Here is a 20,820-nt window from a genome sequence, read left to right as displayed (position 1 = left end):
CACACATCTGAAATAGTTGGTTTTTCATTTTTATAAAGACGTACAAATACTATCAACCAAGATTCATCTATCTATCTATCTGTCTGTTTATCTATCATCCATCTATTTGTTTCTATCTGTCTGTCTATCATCCCTCCATCTATCTGTTTCGATCTATCTATCAATCCATCCATCTGTTTCTATCTATCTGTCTATCTATCATCCATCCAGCTTTCAACTGTATTTTATGACACTTAGGCCCTGTCTTAACATAAGGGGTATGAATCTGTTACTTTTATTTGCCAAATTTAGTTTAATAAATGTAAATATGGGGGAATAAGTCTGTTTTAAAGGCAGAAATTCACTAATACATAAAAAGTATATTAGAAAAAAAGAAAGCTATAAAATGTTAATATGGAAATTAAACTAATTTGTAATAAATTAGCATTGCATATTTATTTTTATGTAAATATACGTATATTTTTTATAAAAAATATAATTTGTATAATTGAAATTATATATATAATTTATTTATTTACCTACATTTTTACCTATAATACATTTACCTTTATTTATTTATTTGGTTTGATTCTCTCAATGTAAAGCTGTATATATTTAAAAACTAATGAAAAAAAATATTTCTTTGAAAACGAAAGGACCTATTCTTGGAAACGAACAAACTTGTCTGGTCGGATTGATGTATTTGTCTTTGATTGAAGGACGTTTCTAAAGCTTTTATTTTGAAAGCGAAACTCTGACGGTTCAGCTTCACTAAATCAACACTCACCGGAAGTGAGGTGGCCTTTCTCGAGAGCAAGCGAAAAATAAACACGTAACCGTCGAGCGGCTTCGACTACGAGAGATTAGAAGCGACACGATTGGTTTAGATGGAAGAATAGACACAGTTATTAGAAGCAGAACTCAACACAGGTATCTCTCTAAAGCAGAAACAGCGGATTCCTGCGACTGAAGGTGAGACACACTGCGTGTCATATCAGTCCACTCCCGACTTCATCAACATATGCTGGGTTATTAAAACATGCTGTGACGGATTTAATTAGTGTTTACTTTCTGTATGGAAACGTTAGATTAATTACAGCTGTCATACTGTCTTTCGTATCCTTCTGGTGCTGCTTTCAAACTGTAACGTTATCTGTAGCCAACCATTTAACAGACAAAATGTTTAGATAATACAGTGTAAAACAAACTTTATTTAGCTCTCAGTAATGTGTATGATAGGTCTAGGTATTAAATGCATATGCATAGTGTAATCTTGGTCATTACTTTCACTTCAGTTTACTGGAAATGGCTTTCCCAAACATGTAAATAAACAGCATTATTTTTCCCCCCAGCATATTAATGGTGTTATAATACTGTCCTGTCAGCATTATATAGCCGCGTTTCCACCGCAGGAACTTTACCCAGGAACTAGGGACTTGGTCCGGTACTTGGTGTGTTTCCACCGCAGGAACCAGGAACTAAATAAAAGTTCCAGGTAAAAAAAAGCGCCCCAGAAAGTCCCTGCTGGCGAGGTGGTACTTTTTTAAAGTTCAGGAACTTTCGGGGGCGGGACTTTGGCGCTAAACATCCTGATTGGTTGAGTTGACGCAGCATTGGTTGAGTTCAACCACCATTTATTCGGATCAACATTTTCAAAATATTACTGTTATTGTGTCATGAAATGTAATTTTAAAAGTATTTCAGGCGAGAATGTAGTTGTTTAAAACTCAAATCTGTTGTTTATTTATAAAGACAGCGCCTATTTAAAAATGTGTTTCGCTGATCTCGTAGACGGTGAGCTCCACACGATCAGCGAGAGCTCAGTGATCATCTATCCGCCCAGAGGCAGCCTCACCTTGGATAGACCTTCTGATATGTGCCGCTGGCTCTGATGTGTCTTTAGTGGTTAAACATAACATATAATTCAGCTGCGGGGTAAATCTAACAGGTTTTCTTTGGTCTGTATTCAATTTATCTATATGTTAAAATGAAAATAAAAAAGGCAAGTCTATATAATATTTCGTTTCATTGTAATGGCTGTATATAACGTTACACTTATCCCTGAACTAAGTACATTTCTGCAGCTGTTATTATGTTTAAATGAAAACGAAAGGAGGCAGTGGTATTTTATATCCTATTTCGTTTTATTGTAAATGTACTGAGGGGAAAATTGCAGTAGCCAAAGCGATCTGAGTTCACGCAGCATTGGTTGAGTTCAACCACCATTTATTTGGATCATTTTCAAATATTACTGTTATTGTGTCATGAAATGTAATTTTAAAAGTATTTCAGGCGAGAATGTAGTTGTTTAAAACTCAAATCTATGGTTTATTTATAAAGACCGTGCCTATTTAAAAAATGTGTTTCGGGGTAAATCTAACAGGTTTTCTTTGGTCTGTATTCAATTTATCTATATGTTAAAATGAAAATAAGGCAAATTTATATAATATTTCGTTTCATTGTAATGGCTGCATATACACATATCCCTGAACTAAGTACATTTCTGCAGCTGTTATTATGCTTAAATGAAAACCAAAGGAGGCAGTGGTATTTTATATCCTATTTCGTTTTATTGTAAATAGGAAAATTGCAGTAGCCAAGACGAGCTGACTGAAGTTATCAAGTACGCTGCTGTTTATAGATTTACCGGACTTGCGTCGTCGCGGACATCACACTCCCGAGTCGAATGCACAAAGTCTGAACTAACTACCGAGGATGCACGTCCAAAATCAGCGTACTTTAAAAAAACAAACAAATCAGCAGTACTTTGTATTGAGAAACGCGCGCAGACCTACGTCACCAGTCTATTTGCCTAATCTTCCCGGTACTTTACACCGCGGTGGAAACGCAGAAAGCAACAGGTCTGGGGGGAAAAAAGTTCCTGGGAAAAAAAGTTCCTGGTAAAAATGTTCCGGGTAATTTCGGTGGAAACGCGGCATATTTGGGTGTCATGAAATCTTTTTGCCTCCATCATTGACTCCCTCTTAGCTGTGATAAATTCACTGTAAACAACAGCTTCACAGGGCTTATTGCTTTTATAAAACGGTTATTCCATATGCGTAGTAAGCTTTAACATAATAAAACAGAGCCAATAAAGTGTAATGATATCAATAAAAAAACTAAAACAATGTAGTTCTTTAGGAACAGTTGTGGTTCCGACACAGTGGTTGCAGAGCAACACGCCGAAGTAAACATTGATGTATGTTTGTAGTGTCATGTAACTGTGTTTTATGTTTGTTCTCTCTCTCTTCTGTAGTTGAAGATGGTGCGAGCCGCTCTGGTGACAGCCACCAGTTTGGTGCTGACTGGTGCAGTGGTGGCTCATGCATACTTCCTCAAGCACCAGTTCTACCCCACTGTGGTGTACCTCACTAAAAGCAGCCCTAGCATGGCAGTAAGTTATTACATCAGTTTATTAAATGTCAGACCTTTATGGGAAGGCACTGTAAACTTTGTGATTTTTACTTGTCTACTATTTCTCTGGCAGGTTTTATACATTCAGGCTTTCGTTTTGGTTTTCCTTTTGGGGAAATTAATGCGGAAAGTTTTTTTTGGGCAACTGAGAGCTGCTGAAATGGAGGTTGGTGACTACATTTGCAATGTGTGTGGAAAGACAGAATTTGTTTTGTCTCTCATTTGTATATTGTTTATGTTTTCAGCATCTGATTGAACGCTCCTGGTATGCGGTGACCGAGACCTGTTTGGCATTTACAGTCTTCAGGGATGATTTCTCTCCACGCTTTGTGGCCCTGTTCACTTTGCTGCTTTTCCTCAAGTGCTTCCACTGGCTGGCTGAAGACAGGGTGGACTTTGTGAGTGAACACTGAGATTGTGAAAAAAAAAAGATTTTATAGATTATTTTTATTTTATAAATATTTAATCTATTGTTTTTGAATACAATGTTTCATATTTTATTATTAGATAATTGAGAGGTTGCATCTCATTTGGAGAAAATACTATTTATTACAGTTTGTATCTGTATCTGTAATTTAGCAGACACTTTTATCCAAAGCGACTTTCAAATGAGGACAATGGAAGCAATCGAAATCAACAAAATAGCAATTATATACAAGTGCTATTATGCTCCATAAAGTCTCAGTTAATTTAACACAGCTAATTTATTATTTTGAGGAAAAATCATGTTTTGTTGTTAAATGTGAGGTTACATCTAATTATATATATATATATATATATATATATATAGAGAGAGAGAGAGAGAGAGAGAGAGAGAGAGAGAGAGAGAGAGAGAGAGAGAGAGAGAGAGAGAGAGAGAGAGAGAGATGACATTTTATATCTATTTCATTAGAAAATTAATTAGTTTTTAAAATATATTTTCATATTTTATTTTTATTTGTGAGCATTGAGAGGTTACGTCTAATCTGTTAAAAATTTAACTTTATTTATTTTTTTTAAAGGTTTTCATTGTTTATTTTATTTTTAGATGGAAAGGAGTCCAAATATCTCATGGGTCTTCCACTTTAGAGTTCTCTGTGAGTAATTTCAGCCTGTGTTCTGCAGCACCAAATATATCTCTTACTTCCCTTTTACATATGAAACTACTTTGCTAACTCATTTTTCGGACATGCAAATTTTTGAGCTGCACCTGTATCTTGAATTGAATGCCATTTGACTTCAGACTGCACTCATGGTTGTGGTTATTGCATCACTAATGTTCTTGTCTCTCTGCTGCAGCTCTGATGGTGTTGCTGGCAGTGTTGGACTTTCTGTTTGTCAATCATGCGTGTCACAGCATTATAACAAGAGGAGCTTCAGTGCAGCTGGTTTTTGGATTTGAGGTGAGCAGCATTTTTTTTATTTGAGTGAGATCCTGCAAAATACATTTCATTAATGAAAGGTCCTAAACATTATTGCATATCCCATAAGAAGTGCAGTATGTCATCTGTCATGTTAGCAGTTGAGTATGCAATTCTGTCTTTCAGTATGCAATTCTGATGACTGTGGTCCTCACCACCTTCATCAAGTACACCTTACATACAGTTGATCTGCAGAGTGAGAATCCCTGGGACAATAAGGCCGTCTACATGCTCTACACAGAGCTCTTTACAGGTACATACTATAGAGCCAGAGCTTGGATGGTTGTGTTTCCATATTGCCTATTCACAGATTGACTGATGATACATTTATCCTTCAGGTTTCATCAAGGTGCTTCTGTATATGGCGTTCATGACCATAATGATCAAAGTGCACACCTTCCCTCTGTTTGCCATTCGACCCATGTATCTCGCATTGAGGTGAGCGATAAACCATCAGGTGTTGTGTCAACAAATGGAACAGTTTGTCTTATGCAATATGTTTGTCTTTCCAGGCAATTCAAGAAGGCAGTAACAGACGCCATCATGTCTCGACGAGCCATTCGTAATATGAATACTCTGTGAGTATCTCACTGAAGTCGTTTCAAATATCTTTTACGTATTTTTTTTATGAATATAGTGCAGTTTAATGATTACTATTTTTTTTTAATTAGTAATTCATTTTTTTAGTGTAATATTTTCAGTATTTAATAATTAGCTTTTACAGTTTCAAAAAAATATATATACTCCATCTCTGAAATAATCAGCAGTATCTTTTAATGCCCAAGTGTTATAGTTTGAATTATTATTATTATTATTATTATTTATTTATTTATTTATTTTTTAACAATGCAGTGTAATTTTTTTTGTATTCATTTCTTTATTTTTATTTATTTTTTTCAGTTTATATTTGTTTAGAACAAATAGTGGTTACAGTTTTTTTTTTTTAAGGTGTCCTTATTACAGTGTAATTATATTTAAGCACTGAGTAATAATAATTAACTATATGTACTTACTATATGATTAGGGTTTGGCTTAAAGATATTTAACTTGCATGTAATTATGCGTAATTGTTACTGTAATAGCAAGTACATGTAATGTGTAACAAGAAAACCTTAAAATAATGTTACCAAAATTGTATTTGTTTATTTTATTGTGCAATTTTTTTTTGATTATTTGATTATTATTGGTAGTCTTTTCTTTTTCAATTTTAAAATTATTTTTTTAAGTAGAATTTCATTAAAGTTTTGTATTTATTTATTTGTATTTATTTTTTACAGTTTAATTCTTTCAACGTTTTTATCAGTTTCTATTGTATATTTCATGTTTTTAATATGTTAAGTATATGTTTTAGTAATATTTTAAACTCTTTATCACTGTCTGCCATGCTTTGTTCCAGCTATCCAGATGCCACCCCTGAAGACTTGCAAGCCACTGATAATGTGTGCATCATTTGCAGAGAAGAGATGGTGACTGGAGCCAAGAAATTGCCGTGCAACCACATCTTTCACTCAAGGTTCACTCCCTCTGTTTATGGAAAAAATCGGTCTCTTTGGTTTTAGTGTCAACATACATATTCTGAATAGTTTGTTTTTCTCATTGTAGTTGCCTTCGCTCATGGTTCCAGAGACAGCAGACGTGTCCGACGTGTCGTATGGATGTCCTCCGAGCATCCCAGCCGAACCAGACTCCAGCTCCTGCACAAGCACCTGCCCCAGCCGCTCCTGCTAATGCCCCTGTACCTCCACCTGTCAATGGTAAAAACAACAAGACCAGGACGATCAAAGCTGCTGATATTTGGCTGTTTGTGCACCGTAAACCATGCTTTCTTTTCTGTGCAGTCGCTCCAGGTATGATGCCTCAGTTTCCTCCGGGTCTGTTTCCCTTTTGGGGTCCCTTCCCAGGCGCGCCGCCTCCTCCTCCTGCTGCTCCAGGTGCACAGGCAGCTACTGACGCACCACAGACCAGCGCCGCTGCAACACAGGCACAGGGAGCAGGTCAGCAGCTCTTATCTGTTCTGCCTCACTGTGAACAGCTAGAATACTCATGAATCAGATCGTAAATTTCATGTTGTGTGATGTAGAATCAGGAGCCAGCAGCTCGACCCAGCCGAATGCAGACAGCGCCTCTGCTGCTCCCGGAGCAATGCCTGGATTCCCCTTCTCCATGCCTCCACCTTTCCCATCAGCTCCGTGGCTGCCGATGCCTCCACCTCCACCCTTTAGTACGTTACAGTGGTCACATCGCAGCATTATAATAATGTCAGAAATTAAAGCTAGACAAATTAATAACACACAAAAATAGGCTATTGGAAATATAGGTTTCATTTTATAATACTTGATTTTTTTAATACCTGTAAAGATTACGATCTAAAGTCCCATCACTGTCCAACACGAAATGTCTTCTGGTATTTCTGTTGAATCTGAAAATAGTGCTTGTTTTAAAACTTTGTTTTAACTAGAAGTGTTATTACATTCCATTTAGTTAATTAATTAAATTAATTAATAATTCTATGCAACAATTGTTATTGTTGGGTAAAAAATTTTTTTAGCCTGAATGCACTGTAAGTCGCTTTGGATAAAAGCGTCTGCTAAATGCAAAAATTATAAATTATTAAAATTATAATGCGATGAATCGCATCCAAAAAAAAAAATATGTATATATGTATGCTGTGTATATTTGTTATGTGTATATATAAATACACACACATGCATGGATATATTTAAGAAAAATTTTATATATTAAATATATTTTATAAATTATATGAATAAAAGTGTAGATGTAAATATTTTCAATATATATACTGTATATGTGTGTATTTATATAAACATACACAGAGCACACATATACATTATGCAAACAAAAACTTTTCTTTTGTATGCGATTAATCGCCATGAATCGTTTGACTGCACTAAATATCATACATCATTGAAAAATTATATATTGGAGTAATCTGGGACCCGTGTTTTATTAGTGTCATCGATGCCGCCGCCTCCATCGACTCTGTCCACCATGTCGGAGGCCGAGCTCAGGGAACTGGAGCAGGAGGGCAGGCGAGGTTTGGAAGCCAGGTTGCAGTGCCTTCACAACATCCACACACTGCTGGATGCCGCCATGCTCAACATTCACCACTACCTCAGCACGGTGGCTACGTTAAGGTATGCAAACATGAAGTGTGATTAAAAAGTGGCACATCCAGTTCCCACTTCTGAAATCCCCGTATTTTCTTTCTTTTTCACTTTCTGTTTAGTCCTCCAAGATCAGATAACAATGCTGGTGAGACGAGTGCATCAGTGAATGCAGAGTCCTCTTCCTCCACGGGCAACACGGAAACTCCCAGTCAGGAGAACGAGGCTCCGAGCGGTGAGTAGATTGATGCCACAACTTCTCGAATGACTCGCCTAATATGTGTGCATGCGTGTTTGTGACTTTAGTGTCACATGATTGTTCAGAAATCATTCTTAAATGCAGTTTGCTGGATAAGAATCTTATTATAATAAATGTTGAAAATAGTTGTGCTGCTTAATATTTCTATAGAAACCATGATTCATTATCTTTCAAAAGAAAAAGATATATATATTAATCATGTTAATATCATTGAGTCTTCGTATTTTCTTGCTCATAGATGGATCCGTCAATGGAGCTACAGGCTTTTCTCTACCAGACTCAACCACAGGAGTGGATAAAGACAGGAAGGAGGAAGATGAAGAGGATGAGGGTGAGCCAAATGCTGCTGAGTTGAGACGACGTCGTCTGCGTAAACTGGAGACCACTAATACTCCTGACCACTGATGATGTGATGCATTTAAATCCTGAATCGACTTCCGTCAGTAGAAATGCTTTTTATGGACTCTTGGGCACTTGGCATGTTGATGTCAGATTATCTGAGGAAGCTTCAAGAGTTCTTAGATTTTCATTTAAATGAGGCAAATCAAGCACTTCCCGCTGTGTGGAGGATTATTCACGTGTACAGAAGATGCCATGGGAAACCATGCGTGACAGTCTGCTGTGACGTCTGACTCGAGTATTGCTGAGACTTTCCTCTGAATGTTATTTCTGTCTTTCAGAGGAACACGTCTGTTGATTTCTTGTGTGCCCTTAAAATTTGATGTTTTCCCATTCTTTGTGCATTTTCATTATTTCTAGCTCTACATCATAGATTCTTTTCCTATATCAACTTTGGTTGTGGCTGAAAGATATCCATGAACCAAATATCTACATTAACTTACTGTACATAATGTATAAAGTATTTTAATAGGAGGATCTGTACATACTGCACAATAAATTGTTCAAAACAGACATTGTCTTGATAGTTTATCAACTATACACTTCAGGGTCAGTATGCTTTTTTATATTATTATATATATACACATTTATTTAGTAAGACATTTTACAAAAGATTTCTTATTTCATATAAATGCTTTTCTTTTGAATCCTGAATAAACAATGTTTCAGTTTCCACAAAATAATAATAATTATTATTATTGTGGAAACTGATACTTTGATAATAATGTTTCTTGAGTAGTAAATCAGCATATTAGACTGATTTCTGAAGGATCATGCGACACTGAAGAGTAATGATGCGTAAAATTCAACTTTGATCACAGGAATAAATTAGAAATAGAAAATTATTCTAAATTGCAGAAATATTTCACAATATTGTATATATATATGCATCCTTGATGAGAATAAGAGACTTATTTTAAAATATTTAATCATACCTACCCTAAACTGTAAAGTAAAAAAATAAATGTACTTCTAATAAACATTAACCTAAAAAAAAAAACCCAATATATATATATATATTGGATTAGCTTTTTATTTTACTTTTTTTTTCTGAAACCCTAATGAGACAAACTCTGAATGTGCAAAATATATATAAATGCCAAATTACAAACTAAACTGTTTAAATTAGTTTTTTATTAAAATACATAGTCAAATATCAGCACACGGTTAGATCCAAAATTATTGCTTTCTTATGCACCATTTACAATGGAAGGTCATCATCCCACACACAAATAACATCTGTTAATACATTTCAAGGATATTCTTATAAATGAAGAAAAGACAAATGTGGTAATAACTCCTCCTTTCCTCCTTATAGAAAAAAATCATCAGCTGGTCCCTTTTTTTATCACAAGCATCTAGTCTATTGTGGTCTGCTTTAAAAAGTCAAGGTGCAACTTCAGAAGATGCTTCTGTTGAAGAATAGTGCAAATGAACCTATTGAGCTCCTCAACAGGAAGAGGTAATGCTGTGCTATTGCCTGAGAATGTCAGAGAGGATCTCTACAGCTTTGCAAAACGGTCAGGTCTGTGGAGTGGAGTAGAGAGAGTGGTGCTGGTTGCTCTGCGGAGTCCGGCTGAAGAGGAGTGGAGTCGTCTCACTGGATCCAAACCAGCTGTTGGTGCAGAGGATTGGTTATATCATAACTGATCCCACTAGCGTTTTAATGTTAAATATCTGAGCTGTGATAAAGCCTGACACCTGCTACTGTGACTCCAGAGAGAACCCGTGTCGTCATCATTTCCACGAGGGTCGTCAAAGAAATATGAGCGTGAGCCTCGTGTGTTGAACATTGCTGGGCTGCAGTTCTGAAATAAACAAAGCAAACAGCTCCAAAAAAAATACACCCAAATATTTTAAACGGTAGTGTGTAAACAAACTAAAATCACATGTAACAGCCATGGAAAAATGCACAATCAGCAAACCTTTTCTTGAGGAGGCTGGCGAACCCTGAAGATGAGAATGAGCAGGCTGGTAGGAAGCAGCTCCCAAATGAAGAGAACCGCTCCGAAGATAATATAACCTCTGTCTCCGAGCTCACTCTGAAGGTCAGCCTTCGAAAACAACAGCGAGCATCACAAACCGACTGACGACAGGAACAACCTTTTCATCAGCAACCAATGAAGTGCAACTACCCACCTGATCAGAGATGTTGTACCAGTCAAAGTCAAAGGCCTCGACTTTATGATTCTGAAACAAAAACAGCACAGCAAGATTGTAGCATGCCCTGCTAGAGAAGAGCAAGATGACACCTGCCCCCAGCACCGCAGTCCGACAAAGCCCCTGCAAGCAGAAGATGAAATAAATAGCTGCAAATAATCTTTTTGGTATTTGGTAGAATTCGAATCCCATAATATTCCCAGTGTCCTGGTGAGAAACTCTTTTTGTCTGAATCAGTTAGTCATTAGTTCTAAATAAGTATGTTGGTGGATTTTGATGAGAAAGGACAACAGGAGATGGACTTTTTCACTGGAGGAAGTGAAAAATATGGTTTATAAACTCAGAAAGACACAGCTTTTCACTTTACAAGATGATAACTGGTGGACTGGAATACTATGGATTATTGTGACGTTTTTATCAGCTGTTTGGACTCTCTGTTCACACCCATCCACTGCAGAGCTTTAGAGGATTGGATACTACTTATTTAAGCACATGCCAAGTATGTACCTTACTACGTAGATAAGGAGTGGTAGGGTGCGAGGATCGAGTTAAGAGGAGCAGAGACGTGGCCAGACACACGGCTTCCAGAATGAACAGCAGGTCATTAACCAGCACTCGAACCAGAACCAGCCTCCAAGTATTGTCTCCAGCTCCACCGGAAGAGCCATGCTGTCCGAGGCTTGCGCAAACTATATTGACACACAGGAAGATGACGCTCATGCTGGCATACACCCACCGAGCCACACGTCTAGAAATCAAAGTTGACACACAAACACATTATGGCTTTTAAAACACACAATCATTAAGATGCTAATATTGAAATCCACTCACAGTCCTTTCCTGGGCTCAACTCTGAACAGGCTTCGAACTTTGAGCAGCTCCTGTCAAAATGAGACATTGTTATTAAGGGAGGGGATTGATTTCTCAACTACATGAAAACATGCTCTTATGAATCTTTCTTTAGGAGTCGTCTTACCTGAGTGAAGTAAATGTTGAAGAGGCTCAGGGTGAAGAATTGTAAGCACACTGGGAAGCAGTAAAAAAGCCAGTAGACTGGAGCGGGCAGGAGGTTGGCCGCAAGGGCATTACGAAAATAAAAGGAGAAGAGCGTTGTGCGAAGCGCTGCCCAGAACAGGCAAAGAAAAAGAAAAATACTTTGGTAACTCCAGCGCTTGTGCCGGTAGAGTAACAGCAGCCAAAGCTGAACATATACGATTAAAAACAGACCCCCATAAAGACAAGTGTAAAGAACCGTGACCCCCAGCTCTACTGAAGGGGCCACGGCTGGTTTCATAGGGGAAGGTGGAACTGGAATGTGCATTATGATGATAGATGTACAAAAAATAAAAAATAATAATAATATCAAAATTATAAAAAACAATGCATAGACCAAAGCTTTAAAATAAAATAAAACAAAACTGGTGCAAAAAGCCAAGATTAATAATATTAAGAAAAAGGACAAACAAATATGTTCAGGCAAGCGTGGATTATCATTGGTTTAGTGTTCTATCTTCTGTCTCTTATGACGAGGCCAGGATCAAACACTTCTCAGAATTCGCCGCTTCTGTGACGAGCACCTGTGAGATAAAAATGAAAGTATTAAATGGAGCTGAAGAAAACACAGCCAAGCTTTACACAAAAACATCTCAAAACATTCACAATGATATCAATAACACAATCTCCCTAATCGAAAACAAACGCATGTTTTGTCTGAAAGCAGTTTTGACAGCTAGACTATGTTTATTCGTTAGACCTGATATAACGTTACATCTACCGGATAGATTGTACCGCACAAACTATAATATTTTTTAACTGTTTAACTAAATCGTACAGTCAAACATTTGTATTAAACTCACTTTAGAGACTGATATAAAGTACGTTAGCTATCTGAATGGCTAACCTAACTAGATTAAGTTTATGTTTACCAAGGCTTTGGTATAAATATGCGACACACATTTTTAAAAAATGCTACTAAATTAAATCCAGCGTTACCTTACCAATCACCAAGACCGTGTAATCGACGTAACAAAATCCGATAAATCCTTTCCTTCATCACTAAAGTCAATGCGCTGCGTTTTCAAACGAACTAATCGCTGTTGGCGACATCTAGCGGTGAATACTGGTAAAGCAAAAAAACGTAAAAAAGGCGTCTTCCTCTTCCTGTGAGATCACGCCTCCACACGCTTCCTTCTTAAAATTTTACACGTGCAAAAGAATTTTTAAAATAACAATGTTTTAAAATAAGTACAAAGAGGAACAGAGAGAGTCCCGCCATCTAGAAAATCGATGGCTTTATTTAGTGTGCGGGCTTTGTGGGCGTGGTTTGTCGGAAACCTGGGCGTGGTTTACAACGCACCGGGCGTGGTTTGCAGTCTTGCCTATCATGAAAAAACGCCCATTGCTTTACCGCGCTGTACTGAGAAGAACAGGAAACGGCGGTTATTTCAATTTTACACCATCCATAACCGTCGCGTCAACTGTCATTTCTATCTGTCATCATCATATAAACGTTACTTCATTACACGAACTGACGGAGAATCAAAAATCTGGTTCAATTAACAACTTTATAGATCACAAATGCAATCCACTGTATCAGATAAGCTCATCGTTTAATAACTTTGTTATGTTTCGTGTTATATTTTTTAGCAGCGTGTACATATTGACAGGCTGTGAGTCACAAGTGGTTTGTAAGGTAACCATTGACTAACTCATAGCGTGTTAGTAGGCGAGTCTCTCTCTCTCTCTCTCTCTCTCTCTCTCTCTCTCTCTCTCTCTCTCTCTCTCTCTCTCTCTTTCTTTATTATACCGCTGTAGTTCTGCAGCCACGTCGCGGACACAGACAGCATCGCTCTTACAAACCTTATCGTCTTCACCTGCAGCTGCCCAAAACAGGACCGACAACAACCCTCTCTCCTCGTACAGTTCGTCAGACAACGTATTTACACATTTTTATGTTAAAAATAGTTACTCGTCACGGATAAATCGAGAGTAGGTCTCCGCTGTGGTCATGGTGAGTATAGCCTGCTTGCTAACTTATGTCTCAAACTTGCTGACTAAGTGTTAAAAAAAGGATACAAACAGTTTTCTTTAGCGTTTAAGCATCGCAGTTTGTTGTACAGTTTGTTAGGCAAACGTTTTTTTCAGTAATTACTACTTATTTACTATCTATCTATCTATCTATCTATCTATCTATCTATCTATCTATCTACAGTCCTTGCCCTTTAAATACAATACAAATGATAATAACATACATGTATTTGTTCCAAAATATAGTGTATATACAAACAACAAATTACATTTACACATACACCTATATATATATATATATATATATATATATATATATATACTACCTTCAGATTTTGTACACTAAATACATTCTGTACCAAAGTGTAAATATTATGCATAAATTACATATACATTACATATGTGTATATACACCCATTATATAATGTTTTTGCATTCAACTAATGCTATAGGAACCAGAGGATGTACATTTCAGGTCAGCAGAACATTTGATAGATGAGGAAGAGAACAAAAAAGCAGCATTTGGGAGGAAGGATGATGGAGAGAAGCACCGTAAAGCAGGGAGACCACCGTTGACCCGCATCCCTACCTTTCAAAGCTCCGTGGGCCGCAAGCGACTCACTGTCCAGACTGCAGAGTCATCACCGAAGACGGATGGATCTACCCAGCAGGGCCAGAAAGAGAGAGTTGGCTCTACAGAGGCTGGAAGAGTGAAAATGTCAGGATCTGGAGGGATAGAAGCAGCACTGCCCGTCCCATCGGCTCGTTTACACACAAGCTTCGCTGATGTTCTCTCTCAAGGTGATATCTCGGGTCACGCCTCCTCTGTTTCAGCTCCGAAAGTAAATCAATCTCTTGATCAAACGCCTGAGATTACCAAAGACTCTGATCAAGTTGATATGTCTCTAAAGCGACCCCCGCTCAGGAATGTCAATGAAGCCTCTGATCTCGCTGTAGAGCCAAGCAGAGAAACCATCTCAGAAGATGAGCAGATGTCGGCGCAGGATGCCATCGTAGAGGATCTGAGCTCATGCTCTTCTGTTGATCAGCGTGGGGCATCTGATCAAGCTTGTGAAGATACTTTGAGAGACGATTGTGATAATGGAAGTGCAGCCCAATCACACTGGACAGAAGAAAATCGTGTCACGGGGAATGATGAGAAATGTGAGGAATGTGTTCCAGATAAGGATGATGGATCCATACTTAGTGGTCAAGATGAAACTACTAAGATCCCGAAACCTTCAGATAGTAAAAAATGCTTTAAAGAAACACAGCACGGATGCAAAACTGCCAATACTACTCAGACAAAACATGCCGAGACGAAAAGGTGTACACCCTCCAAGGTGAGGTGAACCATATTTCGTAACATGCAACGTACAAAATTAATGGCGTTTGCTAAAGCAAGAGTACTATTATTGTTGGCACTAAGGGTTAGGGATTTTAGCACACAAAAGTAAACTTCATCAAGCACTGTTTTGTCGAGGAGAGATGTGTTATTATTGTTTTAAGTGAACAGACATACAATTTTCTCCTGGTGTAAAATAAAAATGATTTTTTTTTAATCTCTTGTATTTACATAAAAAAATAAAAGAAATCGCACTGCAAAAAAAAATAATAATAATAATTTTTCTCATAATTTATCTTGATTTCTTGTATAAATATAATAGATACATTTACTTGAGAAACAAAATTATGAGATAAGTCTTGTTTTCCGACAAAATGTATCAAAATAAATGTTACTTTATCTTTATTTATTTATTTTTACTTAACACAAAAAAAATGGAATAAGAAAAATAATCTTGTTTTCCCTTTTAAATTAAGTAAATTATTTACCCCATCATACCTAAGGTTTTTTTCTTTATTTAGCCGTAAACTTTCACAATTTTAATACATTTTTCAGAAGAAAAACATTCATCACAGTCATTGAGATAATTTTATTGGACAAAACAAATAAGTAAGAAAGTAAAATACTGCCGTAAAAGTTATATATACAGTCCAGAATGTTTTTCTCTGCTCTGATTTGTCCTCTTTGATTTACATACTTATGCAAAGTGTTTAAACTAGTTGCTTTGACAAGTATTTGTTTCGCCATCAAATCCACAACAGAAGGGGATATGTGAAATTAAACAGCCACAAGACAGTCATTTCATTGCTAACAGACATATACATACAGTACATGTTGCTGGAAAGATGTTTGCATGAGTATAAAGAAAGTCTTTAATTTATTATCACTGATTTTCTATTGTTTTAGCAGACAAAAGGAAGGAGCTTTTCCCTTTTCTGTCTCTTGCCCACCATTCTTCTCCTTTTGGGTGGATTTGCATCACATGTCTGGCAGTATGGAGTCCCTAAATCTGTGTCACACCTGATGACACAACTAGAGCTGCACTGGTTGGAAAGTTTCTGGATGCCTCAAGAGGCATGCATATCTGACTGTAGGTGAGGAAACAGCTCCTTTTCATATTTTTAAGTATATAAATGGCGAGTTTGAGATGTTAATGTGTTTCTAAACTCTCCTTATCAGGCTTACTCTTGTTGAAAGTGTCCCTGAGGGCCTCATCTTCCCTTCCGGCTCGCCACACCTGCCGAGCATTTCAGACACTTGGATTAATCTACTAAACAAAGCAAACCGCTCTGTCCACATTGGTGCTTTCTATTTCACCCTCCAAGATTCAGATTTAGGCCTTACGGAGCCCTCTTCTGTGCTGGTACGTTGTATTGTGGACATTCTACCAACTCTGAAGGCTCTAGAACATTTGTTACCTGCAGGATAATATTAATTTTGATTATATGAGGCATTCAATTTAAATCTTTTTTATAGGGCAAAAAAGTGTTCAATCGGCTGAAGCAGCTAGAACCAAAAGGAGTGAAGTTGAAGATCGCTGTTAACGCCCCTCAGCCATACATTGCAGACACAGACGAACTGGAAGCAACAGGTACAACAGCATGCCTACTGCACACGCAGCGCGTGAAAATGCATACACTGAGAATGGTGAAGGGTTTGGAATGGATGTTATGCAGCTTTTTTTCCTTTAGTTTTCTTGCTTTGTGTTTTCTCTCAGGGGCTGAGGTCAGGGGAGTTGACTTGCAGAGCATCACTGGAGGCATTTTGCACACCAAACTATGGGTTGTGGATAAGAAACACATGTATTTAGGGAGTGCAAACATGGATTGGCGTTCCCTTACCCAGGTACGTCTAATTCAAGCAACATTGTGTCATTATCTGACTGGACAAATCTTGTCGGTTGACATGCAAATATGCATGGTCAATGCGCATGCATGCCTTTGACGTGTAAATGTGACTTTTATTATTATTTTTATTTTTTATATATTTATTTATTTTATTAATTATCCAGTGCAATTTATTAGACTGCATTGTCAAAATGGCTATTAACCCAAATAATAAATTTTTGAAAATATACATGCATATACAGTAATATAATTTTTTCTAATAGGTGAAAGAGGTTGGTGTTTCTGTGGAAGACTGCAGCTGTCTGGCACAGGACGCCTCACGGATATTTGATGTGTACTGGGACGTCGGAGCTCAGAAGAATGGATCTCTTCCTCCTTTCTGGCCGGGCCGTTTCTCCGCCCTCTCCAGTTCTAAGTACCCATTAGCTGTTAAATTCAACGGTGTCCCTGCACGTGTCTATTTGTCTGTGAGTTATGTTTCTCTCACAAGTTGACTTCATTTGTTTGGTCTGATTTTTGTTAACCACATTCATAATATGTTTTCATTGCATGTTTTGTAATCATTTTATTCAAATTGTTTCAAATTGTTTATTTCCACTTATTCTCTGGCTCATTTTCATTTATTCCATGTGTGTGTTTTTCATTTAATGTATTGTGTAGATACATGTGGTTTTTTGTCTTTTACCACCTTTTTCACTATAGAAAAACATTGCATGGTCAATATATAAGGCCTATAACATCTTGTTCATTTTCATTCATTTCTAAATGTGACGCATGCTGTTTTTAGCGTGTGCAGAAATGTGTTCTAAATATAACATGAGGGTTTTTGACTTGTTCTTGTAGAGTTCTCCTCCTCTGTTATCAGCACATGGCCGTTCTGACGATCTCTCAAGCATCCTGTCAGTAATCGCCGATGCTGAGCGCTTCATCTATGTGTCTGTGATGGATTACCTTCCCATGTCCCAGTTCACGGAGCCCATTCGGTAATCTTTACCATTTAATATTGAGTCAGGGTTATTATAGGTTTATTATAATTAACTAAAACTAAAAGCTTAAAAAACTTTTACTTTTGTACTTTATTTTAGTTACTTGATGTACTAAAATAACTAAAACTTAATCAAAAATGTATTAAATTATATAGAGATTTTAAAAATGGACAAAACACAACTGTGTGTTGTCACAAAGTTACAAAAAAAATTAACTGAAATTAAAGTAAAAATAGAAAATACAACAATAAAACCTTAATTTGTTTAACAAGTTTAATTAAACAGCATGTGAAATATTATTGCTCATGTGTATATATGTTTTCTGTGATTTACTATGTTTTGATGTACTAAGATAACTAAAAAATAAAATGGAAAAAAAAGAATAAAAACTATATAGGCATTTAAAAAAAACCCGAAATATATATATTTTAGCAATGCAAAAAAACAACGAGGGGGTAATTTTGAAAATTCAGTACATTTACATTTGGGAGATCATTGTGATGATGTATTTGATTGACTTGTCTTTAGGTTTTGGCCTGTCATCGACTCGGCCCTCCGGGAGGCAGCTTGCACGAGAGGTGTCGAAGTGAAGCTGCTGGTCAGTTGTTGGAGTCATTCTCCTGGTGCCATGTTTGTTTTCCTCCAGTCTTTATCGGTCCTCAACAAGCCCCCTCTGAGCTGCAAAATTCATGCTGTACGTTTTTGTAAGCTCTTTACATCTTCTAAGTGTATTGTTTTTCATCCAGCCTTCACTGGTTGTTATTTAATGTTTAAAACATTTAATTTCACAGAAAGTTTTTGAGGTGTCCGCGACACAAGAGCAGCAGAGGATCCCGTTTGCACGTGTTAACCATGCCAAGTACATGGTGACTGATCGAGTTGTTTACATTGGTACGTTCACTGTTTCCTCTCGACATTTCACAGCATGATCTCACTTGCATGCTTCTCCATATTCCAGCAACCTTACGGCAGGTTTGGCGCTGCATAGTAAAAACCCTGCCAACAGAAACAGTCGATGTTTACATTTACAATTGAATTTCAAAAGAGCGAATGTCAGTTTCGTAATCCTGCTATGACTGACTGATTGTTACATTGTGATTTACAGGAACTTCCAACTGGTCTGAGAATTACTTCACCCAGACGGCCGGGGTTGGGCTTGTCGTGAATCAGACAGGTTCTGCAGTAGGGCAGGGCCAGCAAACCATTCAGAGCCAGATGGAGGACGTTTTCCAGAGGGATTGGCATTCAGAATACGCTCAAACCCTCACTGATGTTCACGCGGAGCACTGCAGCGGAAAAAATCTTACATAATAAACCACGCTCTTTATTTGTCGTGTTGCTATGCACACAATAATTAAAAAAATAAAAACATCAGATGCCAAAAACTCAAAACCCTGGGGCATTCCTGCCTACTGATAATTTATTTATGATGGATGTATTTGCCAAAAGGATGCTGTGCATTTTTAATGTTTGTTATAAAAATGGCATATACTAATTCTTCTTCTTTTTATTTTTCAAGTGCATTTATTGTATATTTGCATTATGTGACATTTGCCAGAATAAGGACAAGGTCCTTGAGCAAGCACTGATCTCTGATGTTGAACTGGTTGAACATGCATGTAAATGAAGTATCATTATAATAGGTGTCTTGGCTTTAATGACTGTAATGTTTGTTCTCAAATTAAACTGCCTTTTCAGTAAGAAAATGCTTGTGCGCTGATGTTTTAATATTCATCTAGATTTATTTATTTTTTGTTTACTTTTCATGGATTAAACTGTTTACTGCATCTTTTACCATATATATATATATATATTTGGTAAACGGTGCAATAAACAGTTTAAACCATGAAAAGTAAACTATATATATATATATATACACACACATACATATGTGTGTGTGTGTGTTTAACCACGTTTAATACATATATGCTAAAACAATATTTTTTATATATATATATATATATATATATATATATATATATATATAGTTTTAGTATATATGTATTAAACGTGGTTAAACACACTATATATATATATATATATATATAGTTTATATATATATATATATATATATATATATATATAGTTTACTTTTCATGTTTTAAACTGTTTATATATATATAGTAAAAAGTGCGATAAACAGTTTAAAACATGAAAAGTAAACTATATATATATATATATATATATATATATATATAAACTATAAACTATATATACATAGTGTGTTTAACCACGTTTAATACATATATACTAAAACTATATATATATATATATTTATATATATATATATATATTTATATATATATATATATATATATATATATATATATATAGTTATATACACATATGTGTGTGTGTTTAACCACGTTTAATACATATATGCTAAAACACACACACACACACACACACACACACACACACACACACACACACACACACACACACACACACACACATATATATATATATATATATATATATATATATATATATATATATATATATATTATCAGGTGACAGATAATTTATGACATTTTAAACAAAAAGACGAAGTTACGAAATCATATAAATTGTCTCACATTAATGTGTACATGTGACATTTTATTATTAATCATATAAATTAACATAAAAATCCCTGTCTCAAAACCAATTGAGCTCTTGCCTTAAGAAAACAAACCGTGGTTATATTAGACTAGTGACAATAAAGGGCTACTACTACTACTTCTACTATTATAATAAAAGCGTAGTAAACATGGGTTTTGGCTGTTTGTTTACCGCTTGTGTAACCATGTCTTACTACAAATACCATGACTAAACTATGACTAGTGTTGCAAAACCATGGCTAATTTCTGTCTACCCTGGTTTAATCAGCATGCTTT

At 36.3% G+C, this 20,820-nt stretch overlaps 3 protein-coding genes across 6 annotated transcripts; 2 read left to right on the top strand and 1 right to left on the bottom strand.

Moving 5' to 3' along the window:
- Positions 1–764: 764 nt before the first annotated feature.
- LOC127971334 (E3 ubiquitin-protein ligase synoviolin-like) lies at positions 765–9,089 on the top strand. Its single transcript, XM_052574238.1, has 16 exons — positions 765–951; positions 3,236–3,373; positions 3,467–3,559; positions 3,639–3,791; positions 4,421–4,469; positions 4,672–4,775; positions 4,920–5,046; positions 5,132–5,231; positions 5,306–5,371; positions 6,190–6,306; positions 6,396–6,547; positions 6,632–6,787; positions 6,874–7,014; positions 7,765–7,948; positions 8,041–8,153; positions 8,416–9,089. Exons 2-16 carry the CDS (start codon positions 3,242–3,244, stop codon positions 8,580–8,582), a joined length of 1,854 nt encoding a protein of 617 aa, XP_052430198.1. The 5' UTR covers positions 765–951; positions 3,236–3,241; the 3' UTR covers positions 8,583–9,089.
- A 604-nt stretch (positions 9,090–9,693) lies between these two features.
- On the bottom strand, positions 9,694–14,500 carry LOC127971336 (integral membrane protein GPR137-like). Of its 3 annotated transcripts, none has more exons than XM_052574242.1 (8): positions 14,353–14,500; positions 11,713–12,313; positions 11,568–11,617; positions 11,244–11,484; positions 10,716–10,859; positions 10,502–10,630; positions 10,278–10,384; positions 9,694–10,191 (listed from the first exon to the last, which is right to left on the bottom strand). In XM_052574242.1, the coding sequence occupies exons 2-8, from the start codon at positions 12,055–12,057 to the stop codon at positions 10,098–10,100; spliced, it is 1,110 nt and encodes a 369-aa protein (XP_052430202.1). In that variant the 5' UTR covers positions 12,058–12,313; positions 14,353–14,500; the 3' UTR covers positions 9,694–10,097. The 3 variants fall into 3 exon arrangements, with proteins under 3 accessions (XP_052430202.1, XP_052430201.1, XP_052430203.1); XM_052574241.1 differs by lacking the exon at positions 14,353–14,500 and adding an exon at positions 12,729–12,857; XM_052574243.1 differs by lacking the exon at positions 14,353–14,500 and adding an exon at positions 12,734–12,838.
- Positions 13,196–19,333, top strand: LOC127971333 (5'-3' exonuclease PLD3). 2 transcript variants are annotated; one of them, XM_052574237.1, is made up of 11 exons: positions 13,196–13,746; positions 14,216–15,106; positions 16,018–16,202; positions 16,288–16,471; positions 16,585–16,699; positions 16,826–16,953; positions 17,219–17,422; positions 17,799–17,938; positions 18,470–18,635; positions 18,733–18,832; positions 19,047–19,333. In XM_052574237.1, the coding sequence occupies exons 1-11, from the start codon at positions 13,744–13,746 to the stop codon at positions 19,250–19,252; spliced, it is 2,322 nt and encodes a 773-aa protein (XP_052430197.1). In that variant the 5' UTR covers positions 13,196–13,743; the 3' UTR covers positions 19,253–19,333. The 2 variants fall into 2 exon arrangements, with proteins under 2 accessions (XP_052430197.1, XP_052430196.1); XM_052574236.1 differs by having other exon boundaries at positions 13,197–13,746; positions 16,015–16,202.
- Positions 19,334–20,820: the final 1,487 nt, after the last annotated feature.

Source organism: Carassius gibelio, chromosome B14, assembly GCF_023724105.1.
Source record: "Carassius gibelio isolate Cgi1373 ecotype wild population from Czech Republic chromosome B14, carGib1.2-hapl.c, whole genome shotgun sequence".
Classification (NCBI taxonomy): Eukaryota; Metazoa; Chordata; class Actinopteri; order Cypriniformes; family Cyprinidae; genus Carassius; species Carassius gibelio.
Note: the sequence above shows the minus strand (reverse complement) of the source record. Positions and strands in the feature narration are given on the sequence as shown.

Coding starts and splice junctions, on each gene's coding strand:
- LOC127971334 (XM_052574238.1), top strand. CDS start 3,242: ATGGTGCGAGCCGCTCTGGTGACAGCCACCAGTTTGGTGCTGACTGGT. Junction 3,560..3,638: donor TGAGAGCTGCTGAAATGGAG/GTTGGTGACTAC, acceptor TTATGTTTTCAG/CATCTGATTGAACGCTCCTG. Junction 6,307..6,395: donor AACCACATCTTTCACTCAAG/GTTCACTCCCTC, acceptor TTCTCATTGTAG/TTGCCTTCGCTCATGGTTCC.
- LOC127971336 (XM_052574242.1), bottom strand. CDS start 12,057: ATGCACATTCCAGTTCCACCTTCCCCTATGAAACCAGCCGTGGCCCCT. Junction 10,631..10,715: donor GGTACAACATCTCTGATCAG/GTGGGTAGTTGC, acceptor TTGTTTTCGAAG/GCTGACCTTCAGAGTGAGCT. Junction 10,192..10,277: donor CTCTGGAGTCACAGTAGCAG/GTGTCAGGCTTT, acceptor CTGCACCAACAG/CTGGTTTGGATCCAGTGAGA.
- LOC127971333 (XM_052574236.1), top strand. Junction 15,107..16,014: donor AAAGGTGTACACCCTCCAAG/GTGAGGTGAACC, acceptor CTATTGTTTTAG/CAGACAAAAGGAAGGAGCTT. Junction 16,472..16,584: donor CGGAGCCCTCTTCTGTGCTG/GTACGTTGTATT, acceptor TCTTTTTTATAG/GGCAAAAAAGTGTTCAATCG.